Here is a 17,701-nt window from a genome sequence, read left to right as displayed (position 1 = left end):
CTAAAAACTGCCACGTGGCTTAGCCGAGGAAGAACCAGTTGGCTTCCGTAGACTCTGATGGCTAGGGAAGTGATATGGATATGCATTAGCTTCCTGATAGTATTGCTAAAAACCCTAAACAGTCACGCTCCCTAGGCAAAAGAGAGCTTCTGCAGCAACAAAGCTCTTAATGTACTTTCATCTCAGAAGTTAATATCATTTTGTCTGCCACAGGGCTGCGCTGGGCTTTATGAGCTCCGTGCAGTGCCGCTGCCGGACTGGCAGCGTCTGCGTGCCAGCAGGAGGAGGAATGGGACCGCAGCAAGAGTCCTGGTGCTTGTAACGCCACAGCGGCACGAAGCTCTGCAGGGCGCCAATTATTAGACGTGTCACTCCTCTGGAAACCGAATAATTTATATGTATAAATTGAGCGTGGCTCAATGTGCTTCTAGTCAGCTCAGTAAATTTGGCAAATTTAAAAAAAAATTTAAAAATAATTTAAAAAACCTGGTAGGAAGTCCATAGCTGAGTTGTGAGATGGCAGAGGGAGAGAAAGCTGCAAAGAGCGCCTGCTGTTTCCTGGAAGCAACTGGCTTTTATTCACATACCAGGAGCTCGTGGCATGCAAAGTGCTTTTAAAGAAAACCTGAAATGAGGGTTTAACTCGAAAGAGTAGTAATTTAGCCAAGTAATTTCTAAACAGGGAGCGGGCAGCATGACACAACAAGCCAAAGGGGAGCTCAGCATGCTGTCTGGATAGTCTTGTCAGTTTTATCTGGACTTTTTTCTGAATTTTTCTTCAGCATTGTGCCATTCATATGTGGCATTTGGAACAGGCGTTTGATTGAGAAGTGTTTATTTAGAGGTGTGATTGTTCAGGAATGAGTATTTCGTTAATAAAATGGCAGCAGGCCTTTCATCAGCTGACTGGTAGTGGGTCATATTTGCTTAAAACCACTATTTCTCTTTAAAATGGATCTTTTCATAGGTGTGTCACTGCACAAAATGATTTCCTTCCTTCTTAAGAAAAACTTACAGTTCTGTGTCATTCTTGGAGCAAAAACCAGAAGGAAGACTGGGAACCCTCCAGGAAAAAACCTTGAGGAGTAAACATACTTATTTGTTCTGTTTTTCTCTGTGGGATATAACAGACAAATGCTGATAGTCTAGTAAATATGAATTTTATGTGGGGTGCCACTGTTAGGGAGCAAAAACTATTGTTGCTTCTAATTTCTCTTTCTGTTTTACTGTGCCTCCCTGTCTCTTGCCTGCATTTCTTCTGCAGGTCTTCAGCCCTCTTTCCTGCCTCTCTGCTCCTTAACATTCAGGTTGTCAGAGAGAGAGTACAGTTCTGTCTCCATTGGAAAGCAATTTGCTGGCGTTGCCGGCTGTGAACGAAATTGACTGAGATTGTGAAATCCTGGGCAATTTAGCTCACAGCCGGGGCGACGGGGAAGGGGCAGCATCGCTCTTTCAGCAAAGATGATGTTTCAGTTGTCTCGCAGATATTTATTTCCTCTTAGCTTTTACATGCATTTATTAGGTGCCCTGTAATCGCTGGCATTTCTTAATACAGTTTATCTGAAGATAGCAGAAGCTCTTTTTCAAAAGCAGAGGTTGTGTACTCAACCTTATTGCTATTTAGTGTACCAGGAGGGAGCGAATTCAGATATTTGGTTGTTATCGGAAGAACTTTGCTAAGAAAACTCCAGAATTTACAACTGGTGAAACTGTTGAACCAGGGACTTGTGTTTGTAGTGTAGACCCACTCTGCCTACCCTTCCTGCGGTATTTTGCAGACACAGCTCCTAGGGCAGGGTAGCCCAGCCAGCCTGCAGCTGACTTAAGTAAAAAAAAAAAAAAAAAAGCCTCAAAATGAGAGTTTTCAGTCCCCAAATGTGAAAGGTGACACCATCAGATACTTTATTACCACCAGCTGGTTTGGTATTTGCTTGCTCAGTGTATACTGTATTTCTGAAGCAGGTAACCTGTAAGTCAGAAAGTCTGAAATAAACACTGCATAGTTGTTTCAACCCAAATGAAATGGGGAAAGTGTAAAAGATACTTCACTTAAAACTGTGGCAAGCTGAAGCTGTTAAGTTATGAATTCTACCTCTATCTTCAATAATTTTTATAAATGCTGAGAGATATAAATGCAAGTTTTCATGCTTAAATACTTTAGATATTTACAAGATAATTTAAAAAAAGTTCCTCCACATAGAAATGTGGAGAATCCTACTTAAAGGATAAAAAATTATTTATTAGAAAGAAAACTTGAGTGTAGCTCTAGTTTCTGTGAAGTTTGTCTCAGAAACATAAGTATTTTATTTCCCAAGAGTAAATACAGATTATCAAATTGCTGCTGTAGTTTCCCATATATAATTTTCTCTCTGCAAGAAAAAACAAAAAACAAACAAATAAACTCTGTTTGTCTTCCCAGGGAACATATTAAGAGGCCGAACTGAAAATCTCATTCCCTCCTTTAATGCTTGTACTTTGGGAAATTTAATTTCAGGGAATCAGATACATAATCCCTGCTATTGTTCAGAAGTTAAATGTATGTCCTCTTGTGAACTATGACAAAAATTGAGTCAAATGTCATAGACGTTGCCAAGTTACAAGAAATATGGATTTCTTCTTTATTGGTTCAATAGACACCATGGTTTATAAGTTTAAATGAAATGTCTCTTCTCTTTGATGTGAAAAACCTAATAATAGAAAAGATGATTTTAAGCATGCAAGAAGAGGAAAAAGGGGAAATGTGCATTTCAGTTTTAATACAGAGACAAGAAAATGTAGAATACAAATAAGATCAATAACGAACTAGAATCTTTATCTCTTTTCCTTCCTTCCTCCCTCCCTCCCTCCCTCTAATTTAAAGTCATTGAGTGAAGAGCAGCAGGAAAAGGAGGCAGCATTCACGCAGAAAGTCCATTCATCAGCCGTGGGCCAGCAGCAAGGCTCTCCATGGCTCTGTCTTTCAGTTCAGGGGCTGGATGCTAGGTGCTAGTATGTATGTGTGGATGTTGGTGGGCTTCTAGAGCCTTTTTTTTAAAAAGTATTGTCTTAGTTTCTCTAGCTTCTCCAGGACTGCCTTTTCAAAACTCTTCAGAACAGTTATATCCAGTGCCTTCACTCTCCCAAAGTGAAGGTCTGATGAAGAGGGTATGCAGCTTCCCTGATAAAATAATTTCTTTAGTGTTCCTTCTTTCTGCAGTCTGGCTGCCAGCTTGAAGGGTTGGCCATGTGCAGACCATTCCTAAGCACAGCATTAACTACTGCTTTCACTGCAGAAGACTGAATTTCTTAGCTTTCTGTAATACTGAGTTACTTCAGTCTGGTGAGATGAAAGGAGGAAAAAGCTTCTCAAATATATTTGCGGTCTAGGTAATAAGGCTATCCAGTATGAGTAATGTTTTACAAATTTGCAAAGTCAAGCTTCAGCCGAGAATGTAAACACATTTACATAAACTTTAGTAACAGTAGATCACTTTAATACCTTTGTTCAAATGCCTGCAATTTCAATTTCCAAGCAGGTGAAATGATATTGCTAGGAAAAGAAAGAAATCTGAAAAAAAATGGCAGTTTAAAAAAAATAGGCAATCCTTGGTAATTATTTCAATCTTTGGGCTCCAATAAAACCTGCAGCATTGCTCATTCATAAAATTTAAATCAGATTATTTTTTTTCCCTTTTGACATCCAAGACTTCTTCAGGAGATCCCACTGTACTTTGCAGTTTCGTGTTTAAAAGGGTTACACAGGTCCTTCTGGAGCCTCTCTGTATCTCCATTACAGTCTCAGCCTCAGCCTCTGAGGTTGGAAACTCATCCCCCAGGGTTATTAATTTTATGTTTATAATCTGGTAACCAGGTATGTTAGCTAGAACGAAGTTTTCTGACAATTTTATTATGGTAGCACCATGCAGCTGTTGTCCCTTTGATTTGACTTTGTTGTGGGAACACATTCTTTTAGATATTTATGTAGCTGACTGTGGTGATGCATTGATTGATTCAGTTTTTCTCAATATTTCTAAGATGTCCCCAGCCTGTGGTACTCTAGAATGTGCCTGTCCCTCTTTAAAATTAGTATAAATGAACTGATGCAGGTTTAGCAATTCTGGATAAATATCTTAACTGGAATGAACACAGATACAGAGCCCATCAAGACTGTTGTATTTGGATGGTACAACAGGGATAGATGAGCTTCTTCCTCTGACCTTTGCAGTTCTGAGGGGATTCTGGTATTCTGTACATGTGCATATGCTGCCATGTGGATCACAAGGCCACCTTTCAATAAGCTGTGCTTTGCAATTATGTAATTTTCATGAATATGTCCTTGTTTCTGAAGCATTGGAAAGCATTGCCATTGGATCGCAAATGCTGCATATTGAAAAGTGGATTTATCTTTTATTATTTTTGCAATCTAGATTTCTAAGCAGCTGCTAATAAGTAAACTCTGAGAGAAGATAAAAGATATTTTACCAACGATTCCTGAAACTTCTTGGGCGCTAACTTAAAAGTTCATCTGTAGCAGTTTAAGTCAATTTTGTTAAGATGCTTTAACTTAAAGGTGCCAGCAGTGGCATCATTCCCATTGCTAAGCATTAATGCTAGAAATTCTCATTCCTAATGCCAAGAGATTCATGGCTCATTATGATCTGGCCTAGTTTAGCAGCCTGCTGTTCTTATGTTTCCGAGTATTTGTTGTAATACAAAACAAATGGGAATGTTGGCAACCTAATGGAGACATATGTGGGAAGTAACCATTGGCAACCATGGTTACATGAGACAAGAATCTGTAATTGGAGCATTTAAGTGTTAATCCTCACAAGCCAATGGAGGAGTCCTTTCCAGGTTGTTCAGTGCAAACCTTGGAACCTGATTCTCTTCTCAGGCTGTATTTTTGTAATTGGCATATTGTTTCCTTCAGATAATGTTTATACAAATGAAAGTACAAGAAGAGTCATTCCCTACAAAGGCAAATCCTGCTTTCTGCTGCATGCAGTGTGCTCCTTAGGCATCAGTAGAAACCTGACGTGTGTGTGTGAAAAGAAAGTCTAAGTCCTATAAAGCTAGATCTGGACACCCTGTCCTACAAGGCACTGGTGTGTTTATGAATGATTACTTTCTCATCCTCACAGTAGAAATACGTAGTGAAATATGACATATTTCCCTCTGAATACAGGGAGGATAAAATTTTATCTTTCACAATTTAGTTTTGGTCATGTACATAAAGTCTTGTGTGACCAAGTTATTTTAGATCATATCTAGAGTAGAGATAAAATAGATTATAAATAATGTATAAGATATAAATTCATTGGCTTTAAGCTTTTTAATGGAGTGAGGTGAATGAGAGGGGAGAAGAGTTTATAGTGTGGTTTTTTTCCCTGTATAGATTCAAATGTACTTCAAGCTTAATGAGAGCAATTCCATTTAATTTATTGGAGCATGCACACTTATCCTAGAGACAAAATTAGATAAATTTGATCTGTCATTGTGTCAGAAGAACAATCCCTTTTGCACTTCCATTTCCCAAGGGGGGACAAATCTGGAACATGTTCTAGACCTGGTATGGAAGAGATCAGCTGTATCAGGCTGGTTTATCTGATCTATCAGTAATTGACCTTTGCAGTAATGGTGCAATCCCTGTTAATGAGGATACACTGCCTCTTCTGTGTTGCCTTCTTCACAGGAGCTTTGTGGTCAGGAGGTATCCCACAAAAAGAATCCCCAAGTTTTCTTGTTAGGTGAACTTTGCATCCTCTTTGCATCATGGGAGGAATGGGAATAGCAAATTTGGGTTTGCAAACCCATTTAAAATACGAAATAATCATAGAATCGTTTAGGTTGGAAAAGACCTTTAAGATCATCCAGTCCAACCAGTAACGTAACATTACCAAGTCCACCACTAAACCAATTAAGGGTAGAGTAGCAACCCCATACCTCCTGGCTTGGTTGCTGGATCATTTATAATGAAAGTAAAAACTATGTAATATTCTTTTTTGTTTCTGTGTCAGGGATTCCTTGACATAAGATATGCCTTCATCACAAACTTCAGTGAAAAGCAGAGATACCTGAGCTAACTTGGGATGAATGAAGGCATTTTCCACAGGCTGTGTAGGTGTTATGACACTGGAGTTGAAGAAAAATAAATTGGCTTGCAAGGAACTCTGTGCTACCATAGCTTCACTACTTCTGGTGTCCGAGATAGACAGCATAGTTAAATGAAGACTGAGAGAAAGGATATATTACTATTTGTAAGAGATATTCAGGAATTAGTACAAGGGAGGAAGAATAATTATTGAAATTGAACCTGCTTTAATATCAAATGGATATTAATTGCTTCTGAATGAATTTAGAGTGTAAATTAGAACAAGGTTTCTGACATCAAAGGAATGATGTCTGAATTCTGGCATGGCCTTTCAAATAGGGCAGGGAGAACAAGGAACCTAAATTATTTCAAGATGGAGCTTGATAAATTAATATAGGTAGTGATCCCAGAGATGGAAATTAAAGTTCATGATTATAGTGTCATAGATCATAGGCTCCAAGAGGCCTCAACAAGCATCCAGTCCATTTCCTTGCTCTAACTTAGCCTCAATTACATTTAAATTATTCCAGGTTTATCCAGCCTGATCTTAAATATGATTTAATCTCAGTGATGAGATTCTACAGCCCTGTTACTCTTCCATTCAATTACCTCACTATTCCTACCATTAAAAAGCTTTTCTAATTTCAACTTAAGTCTTCCTAGTGCAATTTAAGTTCATTTCTTCTTGTCCTCTCCACAGCAGACTTGGAGAACAAATTAGTATCCTGCTCCTTTATAGCCGTCTCTTATATGCTTGGGAACTCCTATCCTCTTTTTCCTAGAATCACAGAGTGGTTGAGCTTGGAACATCTCAGTACTTTTTTTGATATCATTTTGATATTAACCCTCGGTTCTTTCAGTCTTTTCTCTGAAAACTTGTCTTCTAGACCTCTGATTGTCCTGGTACTCTATGCTGGACTCTTCAGGTGTTGTTCTTCCTCCTTCCCATTCCTCCTGATGATGGTCTACCAGTACTGAATACAACAGAAGGATTATTTTGTGACTCTCAGGCATAGTGCTACTGCTTATTTATCCAAGTATTATCATTTTTGCACTGTGAGAGGTGGTTTACTTCCCAGGTCTAGGTGTTTTCATCAAATATGTTCTCTGCTGTGGCAGGGTATAGGATGTTAGAAATGCTCTTGATCTCTGCAGCTGTCCTTATGAGATGTTTTTGTGAGTTTCTTCTAATAAAGCTCTTGCACTCCTTGTAAGGGAATGTTTGGGGTTGCTGTGGAAGGGGAAAATGGGCCATAAACAGAAAGCTTTGTGGATCCACATAGACTAAACTTCTCTTACATGACTGACTTTAATTCTACTCACATGGATCCTTCTTATCCTGCATCCCTGGTGCATTCAAACCTAGGACAATCCATAAAGTAGACAGAGCCCACCAGGAGGTTATGAATGAGGAGGAGAGCTGTGCTGTGCTTAGGCATTAGCACGGTTGCTCCTTGTCTCACAACCTGAAGAGTGCATCATACCACCTGCTGTAAACGCAGATTGGTGGGTGACGAGGGGACAACCAAGCCCTTTTATGCCATCAAGATGATGTTATGGAAATCCCCTCCTAAGACAGCAGAACCTGAGGGCACTGTATGACTGGAACTGCTTTGTAGCTGAATGTCTGGCTAACCTTATATTTCAGCTGTTGGTTTGATATTATTCTTACCTGTTTTCATTTTAGCACATTGTCAGCTTGAGGTCAAATCTTAATGGCTTATTTGCTCTGCGTATCAGCAAATGAGGTAATTTGATACCACATTCACGCATAAATTTGTGAACATGGAATAAATAAGGGACTATTAAGCATAACACTCAGAATTGAAGGGCTTGAGAAACTTTGCATATTGCTAAGCTGACAAAGTGTTGTTCTAAAGTGATAAAAGCAGGTGTTTCTTTTTAGTTGCCAGGTCTGCTCCCATGTGAGAGGCTAGATAAGTAGTCCAAATTACATCTAAGAAGAAAATTTGCCAGAGCTTAATTACTTTTCATCACAGTGCCAAATAAGAAGAAGAAGAAAAAGAAAAAAAAACACCTTGGAACTACATTGTAGTCTATTTATTTCTCCTCATTTAAAGCCCTGAGATGGAATTCTTAACTTCACAATAAACTGCACTCTTTCAGTGGTAAAGCAGAACAAATTTGTAAGCAATGACTTGTGCTCCTTCTACATTTGGCATTTAGGTAAAAGCAATTTTTTGTTCAAAAATATAAGTAGTTTTTACAAGGTCTGAAGGTGTGTTGTTTCAGTAGGATATAGTTTTATCATTAATCAGTACTTTTCTCTGATGACTTCTGCTAAGGTTATGGCCATTTAATCCATCTTTATTGATAAGAGCAATCATATTAAGCCTGGCTATTAGATCTTGGTGTTCTGTGAGTTAGACTATAGTATCATCAAAACCTTGCTCTCCTGCTCTGGCCTGTAGTGCCTGTCTGCGTGCTGGGCAATTGAGTGTATCAGACTGTGTTCAGTCAATCCTGCTTAAGTCAAGCCCCTCATCACAAAGCCTCCATCAGCTTGTCTTCTGCAAGGAGAATTTATCAGTAAGTCAGCAGGAGAGGGGATTAAGACCACAGCCATTTACCCACGTGTCCTGTGCAATGTGCAATGAAATGTTAGTGTCGTAACCCCTCAGTTCTACATTATTATTTCATTGGTAAGGAGGCATTTTGCTGAGATGTCTCTCTGTCCTTTATTTAAAGAGAATGTAATGAAACCAGAATTCTTGTACAAGACCAAACCAGGGAGTCCTCTGTTTTGATATCTGCCTATGTTGTCAGTATTTTGGAGGAAGATGCAAGAATTAAAAAAAATGATTTAAAAAAATCTGCCATTTTTCTCATCTCTTAGTTTCACCTATAAAGCAACTACTATATAGAAGTTGAGATTCTTTACCTCATTTATATAGAGAGGGCCCGTTGATTTGCCCCTCCCATGTATTTAAGCAGTCATCCAATTCCCTCTTAAATGTGATAAATTCTTAGTCTGCCCTCATATGAAATATTTTCACAAGAAATAGCTGGCATGTCCTGTATTTTGAATGTTTTAATTTTTCTGTGTCTTTTTTGATACAATAAAATAGTGAATAGAAAGTTCAAAGTTGGAGTTCATAGAACAGGATCATTGATTTTTAGAAGGTTACTATAAATTTTCTGTTATTTTCTGTTCAATTCTATGTACAGGCTAATATTATCACTTTGACCTCTCTATAAAGCAACACTTTTCACCAAGCATCACTGCAAGCATGTACTGTTTCCCTTTCTAATTGATTATAGTTAACTTAAAACCCAGTGATGTGTGTGAGTGGCTGAGACTATTTATTCCAAGGTGTATTACTGAGATGCATTCAACTGTGAATTTCATCTGCTCCTTTGCTGCATATTTATTTAGTTTTATTTGATACCACTGGTGGTTGTAACTAATAAAATCTTAAGTAATTCTGGTTTGGGCAGATTTTACTCTCTCCTTGAGTAGGCTCATCTCTTGTGGGAGATCTTAACTTGCAAACAGAATTCCATGTTGAATATAGGTCAACAGTGTCATGCTGTAAAAGGAAAATAGGGGAACTGTAAATAGGGATATTGCCTTTGAGGCACAAGAAGTAACTAATCTTCAGTTCTGCTCAGAAATGGCGAGACCGCTTTCCAGTACTGGGCATAACATAGAATCATAGAATGCTTTGGGTTGGAAGGGACCTTCAGAGGTCATCTAGCCCAACCCCCCTGCAGTGAGCAGGGACAGCTTTAACCAGATCAGGTTGCTCAGAGCCCAGTCCAACATGACCTTGAACGTTTCTAGGGATGGGGCCTCCACTACCTCTCTGGGCAACCCGTTCCAGTTTTGTAAATTTTCCTGATTGTAAAAAAATTTCTTCCTCATATCCAGTCTAGATCTTAAGAAAGATGTTGACCAGCTGGAGAGTCCAACGGCAAACAAGAATTGTCAAATGCTTTGAATATATGACAAGCAAGTGTGTGTGTGTGTGAAGAATACAAGGCTGTATGTGTGTGTGTTAGTAATTTCCAGATAGGTAAAGGGATTTTGCAGAGTGGCAAGGAATAATCTGTTCTTTGTGTCCGTTGTGGAGACAAGAAGAAATCACTGTGACCTGTGACTGCGCTAATCATGTTGGACATTAGGAAAATATTTCTGAAGGTGCGGATAGTCGTCAGTGTGCTTTCTACATATCAGTCAATATTTGAACATGTCAAGATCTTCCACTGGAGAGCAGAATTTTGTCACTTGAAAACCTTTGTCTGTTTGTAAATGCATTTCAGGGCATTAGATAGCAATCTAAGTAATGTTTCTAGATTGCTCTGACAAAGGTGCAGGAACCTCATCTGATTTCTAGTAAGTGCTCTTAGCATTTTCACTGTCACAGGTTCAGGAGAAGAGAACAAGGAAGGCCCAGAAGAGGCGTGCATGTACCTAAGAATAAGCTCCTATATGTTGTTAAAAGGATGCCAATGTCAAAAGAAAGAGCACGGGCAGGATGATAGTTGGGTCATCATAATCAGGTGGTATCGCTATTTAAAGTAATGTGCCTTGTCACAAGGCAGAAGGTAGAGAGAAAATGAAGACCAAGGTCAAGGCTGCATCTTGATCCTCTCAAAGGCTAAACTCTAGGACCTGATCAGAAGAATAATTTACAAGAATTGGCTGTCCTAAATATGTTGTTTTGGTCGTTGTTTTGGTCATTCTCTGAATACCACCACAGTTTGTTTAATTATAGGGAAAGATAATGATAAAAACTTGTAAACCCATCAGATTCTTCGGTAAATGCAACTGTTACTGTGAAAAACAGGTGGTCTTATGGACAAGACCCTTTAGGTCATAAAACCAGAATAAACAAATGGTGTATATCCCAGTAGTCTTGCAGATAGCTCAGCTGTGATGTTCGCCCACTAAATAATCAATGGGGGAAAATCATAAAGCATTGATTTATCTGTAAGCAAGAGTACTACCCAGAATTTTATTTATCTCAGGAACGCTTTAGTCACTCCTATTTCAATCAAATGCTAGAAAAGACACTTTTGCTCTCCTGTCATGCTAACTTATTGTATTAGAAGTTTCCCAAAATATCAAGAGAATTACATATGTATGAGTCTCCAGGAAAGCCTTTGAAGGAAGGATACTGATGTTCTTGTTCTTGAAAGAATATCCTCATATTGTCACAAGGTATTAGTGATAGTGACATTTTTCTTTCCCCGCTATGGAGTTTTGTGGGCATTGCTCATCCCCAGCCACTCATCAGCATCTGTTAGGGCACTTTGGCTTACATTTGCCACCTTGGAATGCTCCAATCATTGCAGCAGATCCCTGTGGCAGAAGCCTGACAGCGGTTGCTCTTTCAGGTTAGGCTGGGGTTTGCTCTGGGGCTGGCACGTGGGAAGTGGGGCAGCGAAGCACTTGTTGCCGTGGGCCTTTGCTGATCCCTCTGGTCAGCGGGAATGCTCTACCTGGTTATGCTGGATTTTGGGCAATTTTGTGAAGCTCCCTTCCTGTACCAGCATGTGGGATTGTGCTTTGAACATAATGGTAATGCACATTTGTTGTGCTTTATTGGATTTCCTTCAGGTTGCCATGGAATCCACTGGGTATTGATATTTCTTAATAAATGAACTGAATTTAATTTGTAGCTTAAGAAATCCAGAGCCTGTGTATTAGAACTTCTTTCTTTCCATGTCTTCTCTCCTTTAGAAAGGTAGTGTTCAGGAGTGTGAGAAATGTGACAAAGGAAATGACTTTAGGGTGCAAATCTTAATTTCTGAAATTTGGGGTTAAAAATTGCTTGCTGCTTAGAACAAATGCTTTTTCTGTTAGCAGTGGGAAATACTCTCACCACATTCTAGACCAGAGCATGGATGTGAAACAATAACTGAATCAAATCTCTTCAAATGATTTCACTGTTGAAACATGGTTGAAATGGTTATTTGCTCTGTAATATATTTGTCTAAATTGGACTCAGTTACCATATACCGAGATCAAGTACGTTGTCTCACTGAAACAGGGGCTGTTAGGGCTAAAGACTGTGTTTTTGTGGCTGGTATGTAACTCACCGTGGGTGCAGCTGAAACACAGGAAACAATAAGTGCTTCCTGGATTTGAATTTTTTGGTTTTTTTCAATCTTTCAGTAGTAACATAGCAGGATTTAATAATTGTCAATTACAGATCTTAATGAAATGCTAGTAAGCACTTATTACTGTGATAGTGCAATGGAAATAGCTACCTGATGATTTAAGGGCTGTCTACAGGAGTAACTGCTCCTGAATAAACATAAAACTTTTCTTATTTGTCTCTGAGATTAAAATTGGAAAAGGCCATAAGAAATGCATGGCAGACATTTTATTTTTGAGGATCTTGCTTTTGTTGTAGATTGGCTTCACTTTTTTGCAGTTAATAAAGTTTGCAGAGTTGTATGTTCAACTGCAGGGATATTTTGTGTAGTTTGTGGATTGCATGCTTGAAATAGAAGTTTATGCAAATGAAAAAAATCAGAGTAGATCACTAATAGTTTGTGCATGTAAATAATCCATTGAAGATACCATCAGTTTAATTGCATGTGCAGATTAAAAATCTTCGTTTGAAAACAAGACTTAATATTCAGTTTATGTTTATGTCAAAATCTGTAGAGACATACAGTAGTTTTATGATCATTAACAATGGGAAACCATAGAAATCTTGAAGTTTGATTTAGGTAAGTACCATAAATATGGATGTTTATCCATCCTTCACATGTCTCTCGAGTTTTCTTGCAAAATTTCTGGTTCTTCAGACCTTGAGGGAAGGTAGACATGTATTGTAATTCTGTATTTGGTTCCCACTGGACTCTGCAAGAACAGAGAAAAATGGCAAGAAAATTACTCATTCATTTTTGTTTCCTCACAGAAGGGTAGTTTAGGTTGGTTGGGGTTTTTTTCTGTCTACTTTCCTCATTATAGCAGTAGCTGTGAAGCTGGAAGAGTTCTATGCATCTGGCTTATTACTAAAGTAATTCAGTTCTGGATCATATGAATCTTTTAGGTCTCTCTTTTTTCATGCAAATTGCAGGAATCTTCAGAGTTTTCTTACTCTAATCTGCGATGTTACTAAGTTTCTACTGCAAGCGTAATGATGGATGCCTTGGAGCCCTGTGCTACTAATTATGCTCTGAATTTTTTCTCAGACACTCTGGCTCTTTGTGGTGGGTTAGGAACTTGATCCCCAGCATCAAACATTACCAACTCAACTGTAATGAAATAAGAAGCTGCTTACTGCATGACATGAAAAGGCTGCTCTTAGCAGTGTTTGTATGATGATGCTAAGCAGGTTTGGAGCTGGAACACCGCTGAACTTGGTAGTTTCTTTGTTAAGATATTTTAATCGATCCTACTGCAATGTTTTCTCAATGCTAGAATTCTGCCAAACATCTGGCTGGGAAGTTGCCCTCGGCAGCTGGAGCATGTGACTGTCAAGCTGAAGCATGAGCTGGGTGTTACAGCTGTGATGAACTTCCAGACCGAATGGGACATTGTTCAGAATTCCTGGGGCTGCAACCGCTACCCGGAACCCATGAGCCCTGAAATCCTCATGAAACTGTATAAAGAGGAAGGTCTTGCCTATGTCTGGATGCCAACCCCGGACATGAGCACTGAAGGTAATGCTCAGACCACTCTTGTGGCTAAATTAATAGTAACAAACCCTTTGAATTACTAATCTGTCACTTTCATGACTGCATTTTTTTCTGTGTAAATTTTGCATAAAAATATAGCTAATGCACAAGGTGTAATTTCTGTGTGTGTTTTCTCTAACAAATTGTTCATATTTTCTTGTAGATGGAGAGGCCATCTAAAGTACTTCGTGTCTGGCAGTATATGTGTATTTGAGTTTAAAGCCATATGACGTTGGTAACTGCTTGACTGTTTTTGCTTTCAGCTTGAATTCAGCCTGTATAATGAAAATATGCTGTGTAGGTGGAAGACTGCAAGCTTGCACAGCAGGACAGCTTGCCATCCTTGCTGGTTAAAACTGGAGAGACAGTGCTGTATGTGTGTCTCTGCTATTCCCCTCCCCCAGCAAATAGTTTTTCTTTAACTATAGTATCCCACTCTGATAAATCTCCGTAGAGTCATTTATATAATTATTTGTAATTAGTTTAGAGTACCGATAGCACCTCATGTCGTAACATAAATTATTGTTTTTAAATCCTCTGTTGGAATGCTCAGTTCAAAATCTTGTTTCCAACCAGTAGGTTAGAAAGTGTGCGTGTTTTCAAGTGAGTAGCCTACCAGGAGAAGAGAGTGCTTTCAATGGAGTGAAATACTGCTGCCACAAATAGAGAACTGTCCTATCAGTAATAGGACATCAGGGAAGACAGGAGACCTTAAAGCAGGGATTCGAAAGGGCTTAATGTCAGTGCTAATCTGTGCCATGAGGAGAAGTTAGGCTCTCATGTTTGCAGCTTCAGTTCCTGGGGTAACAGGGAGCAAGGCATCAGGAAATGTGGTATAGTCATCCCTTTGGGAGTGTGAAAGACTGTTCTGTGTTGTTTAACCATACGCTTAGTACACAATTAAATCACAACAGTATTAAGTTGTACAGGAAAATACTCTTCTGCTCTCCCTCCCTCCCTCACTTATTATTGACATAATGGCCTTCATTGCAATGGTTTGGAAAGCAGGAGTATGTACGTAACTTCACAAACCTCTGGTACTAAAAAACTTTGCACTTGCTAACTTTAATGCTATGTAAGATGTGCTGTTTGATGTAATTTGCTGCCTTATCTCATTCGCTGTGAAAATGAAAGTGCCGCACAAATTCAGTGTCAATCAGAATGTATATTTAGAGAAGACTTGGGGCATTTTACAGATTTTGTGTGATCTGAATCTATGTTGCCAGAAGAAACAAAGGTTAGGGCAGAAGGTCATTTGGAAAAAAACAAAAAGAAAAAGACCAAAATATGTCAGGTTTGCCATTTTGATTCACAGTGCATCAGGCTGTACAGACATAATCTCAACCGTGAACTAAGCTTTCTGAAATGCAAATGAATGTGCCTTGTTTTTAACCTTAGGAAGAATACAGATGTTGCCACAAGCTGTCTGCCTCTTGCACGGGCTACTGGAGAATGGACACACTGTCTATGTTCATTGCAACGCTGGTGTTGGCAGGTCTACAGCTGCTGTCAGTGGCTGGCTGAAGTATGTGATGGGATGGAGCCTGCGGAAAGTGCAGTACTTTTTGGTTTCCAGGAGGCCAGCTGTCTACATTGACGAGGAAGCTCTGATTCGTGCTGAAGATGATTTCTACCAGAAATTTGGGCATCTTCGTTCCTCATGCAAAGTACAAGAGTAGAAAAGCAGAAGAGGAGAAAGGTGTATTTGAACCCCAAGGACTTAGAAATCATGAGTCAGAGTCCTGCCTCTCCTCTTCAAATTATAAGCTTGTCACAGAAGTTGTGAGAATTTTGTTTAAAAGTGCCTTTGAGGGTTTTTTACTTGCTTTCTTTAAGCTGATATGATTCATGTTTTCAAGCCTTTTTCTGCAAGTATGAGACCTAGAAACTCTGCAAAGGGAAACTAAGATTTTCTTTTAACTACTTGCCTATAGGAGCTGAGGTTTTAGGGTAGACATTAAGACGTGATGTGAAATAGTTGGCAATATTTCAGTGGCAAGAAAGAGAAGACATTCTCAGAAAAACAGATACAAAGCTTGACTGGGTTAAGGTGTTCAAGTTAGGATGGAGTTGATCATCAAAGCTGCTCAGTTATTTTAGGTGGAGTGTACATTACTGAAGTGTTTTCTAGTAGTTTTGTAGACAAGTGGTATTAATGAGAAAGACCAGAAGGTCTGATTTTTCAACTCAGTTTCTTAAACAAAAAGCTAATGTCTAATGCAGTGAACTAAAATTTGCTCTCTTTACTTATGTAGTTAATGTTGAATCTTATGAGTTATAGCTATATTCTTTTATGACATGGGGGTTATGGTGGGATGTGACATGAAGAGAGGAAACAGCTCCACTTACTGCAGTCTTACTCTGTTGCAGGGAAGCACTACTATTTATTACATTATCCTACACTATAAGATCTCTAAGTCAAAGATAGATTTTGTTTTTCTGGTCTATGCAGCGTTATACAGTGGGCTCCCTAGGTGCCAAGTCAATCTAAGCAGTAGCCACTGGGCTAAAACAGGACGTACAGGAACTGCATGATAAGCCTCTGTGCATGACTGATGCCACAACCTCTGTGTTGTTGACCTAGATGAATTTCTTGACTATAGCAAAAGTCTCTTCTTCTTGCACAAGCAGTGTGTGGATGTTCACAGATGCTAGATTTAGCCAAGTGAAGCGAATACATTCCTTTATAGGAGCAAGGAGCAATTCTGTAGAGGGTTTCTCAGGAGCTTAGCCTCTGTAGGGTAATGTTGGCTTTGTGGATGATCCCTAATGTTTTCCAGTGCTGCTCAGTCCCTTAGCTAAACTAAGCAGTGGTACCAACAGCTTCCAGCCCTGCTCAGGTAAAACTAGTTTGCTGTAGGTTAAGTCCAAGAGAGAAGGGGGAGAAAGCATTTCCTAAGGAACAGAGAATTAAGGATTTATACGAATGTATAAACATTAAGAAACCTAATCTTTATAGGTTTATTCTTCAGTGAAATCTCGTTTTTTCCAGCCAACTTGACCCTCTAAAGACCCAGTCAGTGCCAGAGTAGTTTAGCTGATATGTATTGATGATCTGAAAACTTAACGGAGAACCTATTAGATAAGAACTGTTTATGGAGAATGTCTAGAATAATATAATACATTTTATTTATCCTATACTTGAATCATCTTCAAAGGAAAAATGTTTATTTAAGTTATTCTGTATGTGTGGTTTTGATTATGACTTTGTTTCTTACATTTTCCTTTGAAATAACACTGCCTGCATAGAAAATGGCCGAGAAGAGTTCTCTGTTAAATAAAAACATAATGACAGTTTCAGCAGCCCATTTTGTCATATGTCTTTGGCTCCCAGTTTCATGAATAGCAAAAAGGGTCATGACTGTTATTTCTATATAGAGGTGGGACGAGCCACTTTGACTGTAACAGCCCATGTCTTGTCTGCTATGCTGCGTCAGTTTTGATGGGCTGTTGAGGAGGAAATCAAAAAACAGCACAGCAAAGATGCGTGGGTGATATGGCACCTCTAATACCTCTGAAGACCAAAACCAGGGGTTGTTCCTCCTAGCCTGATGTGGAGAGCAGAGCGGGTACGTCAGCGGTGCTGTCTGGCTGTTGGGCTGCTGTGTGAATGTGCAGAGCTACAGCTGAGTGCCCACAAGTGCCCAGGAGTTACCTTATTTTGCTTGAGTTTAAAGTAAAAATGGTGAGCTTTTGCTACCATGTGCTTCTCAAAATCAGGTGCTGAGAGGAGGAGGATGGCATAAGAAGTAGAGATTAGAACTCATTTAAGTTTTACATTTCAGTTGAGATACATTTGAAACCCCAAGCTTAAAATGTGTTTCCAAGCATCCCTGAAAGACAGTCCTTTCCAGCAGATGCAACTTGTAGTACATGTTGGAACAAGTACTTGTGGCTTTGGCCTTGTCTCACAGCTAACAGTATTTCTTTTTTAGGGCTCTTGGGGCTGAACAGTGCATAACATGGCACAAA

At 39.1% G+C, this 17,701-nt stretch overlaps 1 protein-coding gene across 1 annotated transcript in view; it reads left to right on the top strand.

Annotated features, from left to right (window-relative positions):
* Nucleotides 1–16,828, top strand: part of EPM2A (EPM2A glucan phosphatase, laforin) — a 38,732-nt gene extending 21,904 nt beyond the window's left edge. Inside the window, exons 3-4 of the mRNA XM_075707147.1 lie at nucleotides 13,473–13,714; nucleotides 15,128–16,828. Coding sequence (XP_075563262.1) covers nucleotides 13,473–13,714; nucleotides 15,128–15,408 — 523 coding nt within the window. The 3' untranslated portion in view covers nucleotides 15,409–16,828. The remainder of the gene's footprint in view (nucleotides 1–13,472; nucleotides 13,715–15,127) is intronic.
* Nucleotides 16,829–17,701: the final 873 nt, after the last annotated feature.

Source organism: Pelecanus crispus, chromosome 3 (assembly GCF_030463565.1).
Source record: "Pelecanus crispus isolate bPelCri1 chromosome 3, bPelCri1.pri, whole genome shotgun sequence".
In the NCBI taxonomy this organism is placed as follows: domain Eukaryota; kingdom Metazoa; phylum Chordata; class Aves; order Pelecaniformes; family Pelecanidae; genus Pelecanus; species Pelecanus crispus.
The sequence above is the reverse complement of the archived record's forward strand: the minus strand, read 5'-3'. Positions and strand labels throughout refer to the sequence as shown.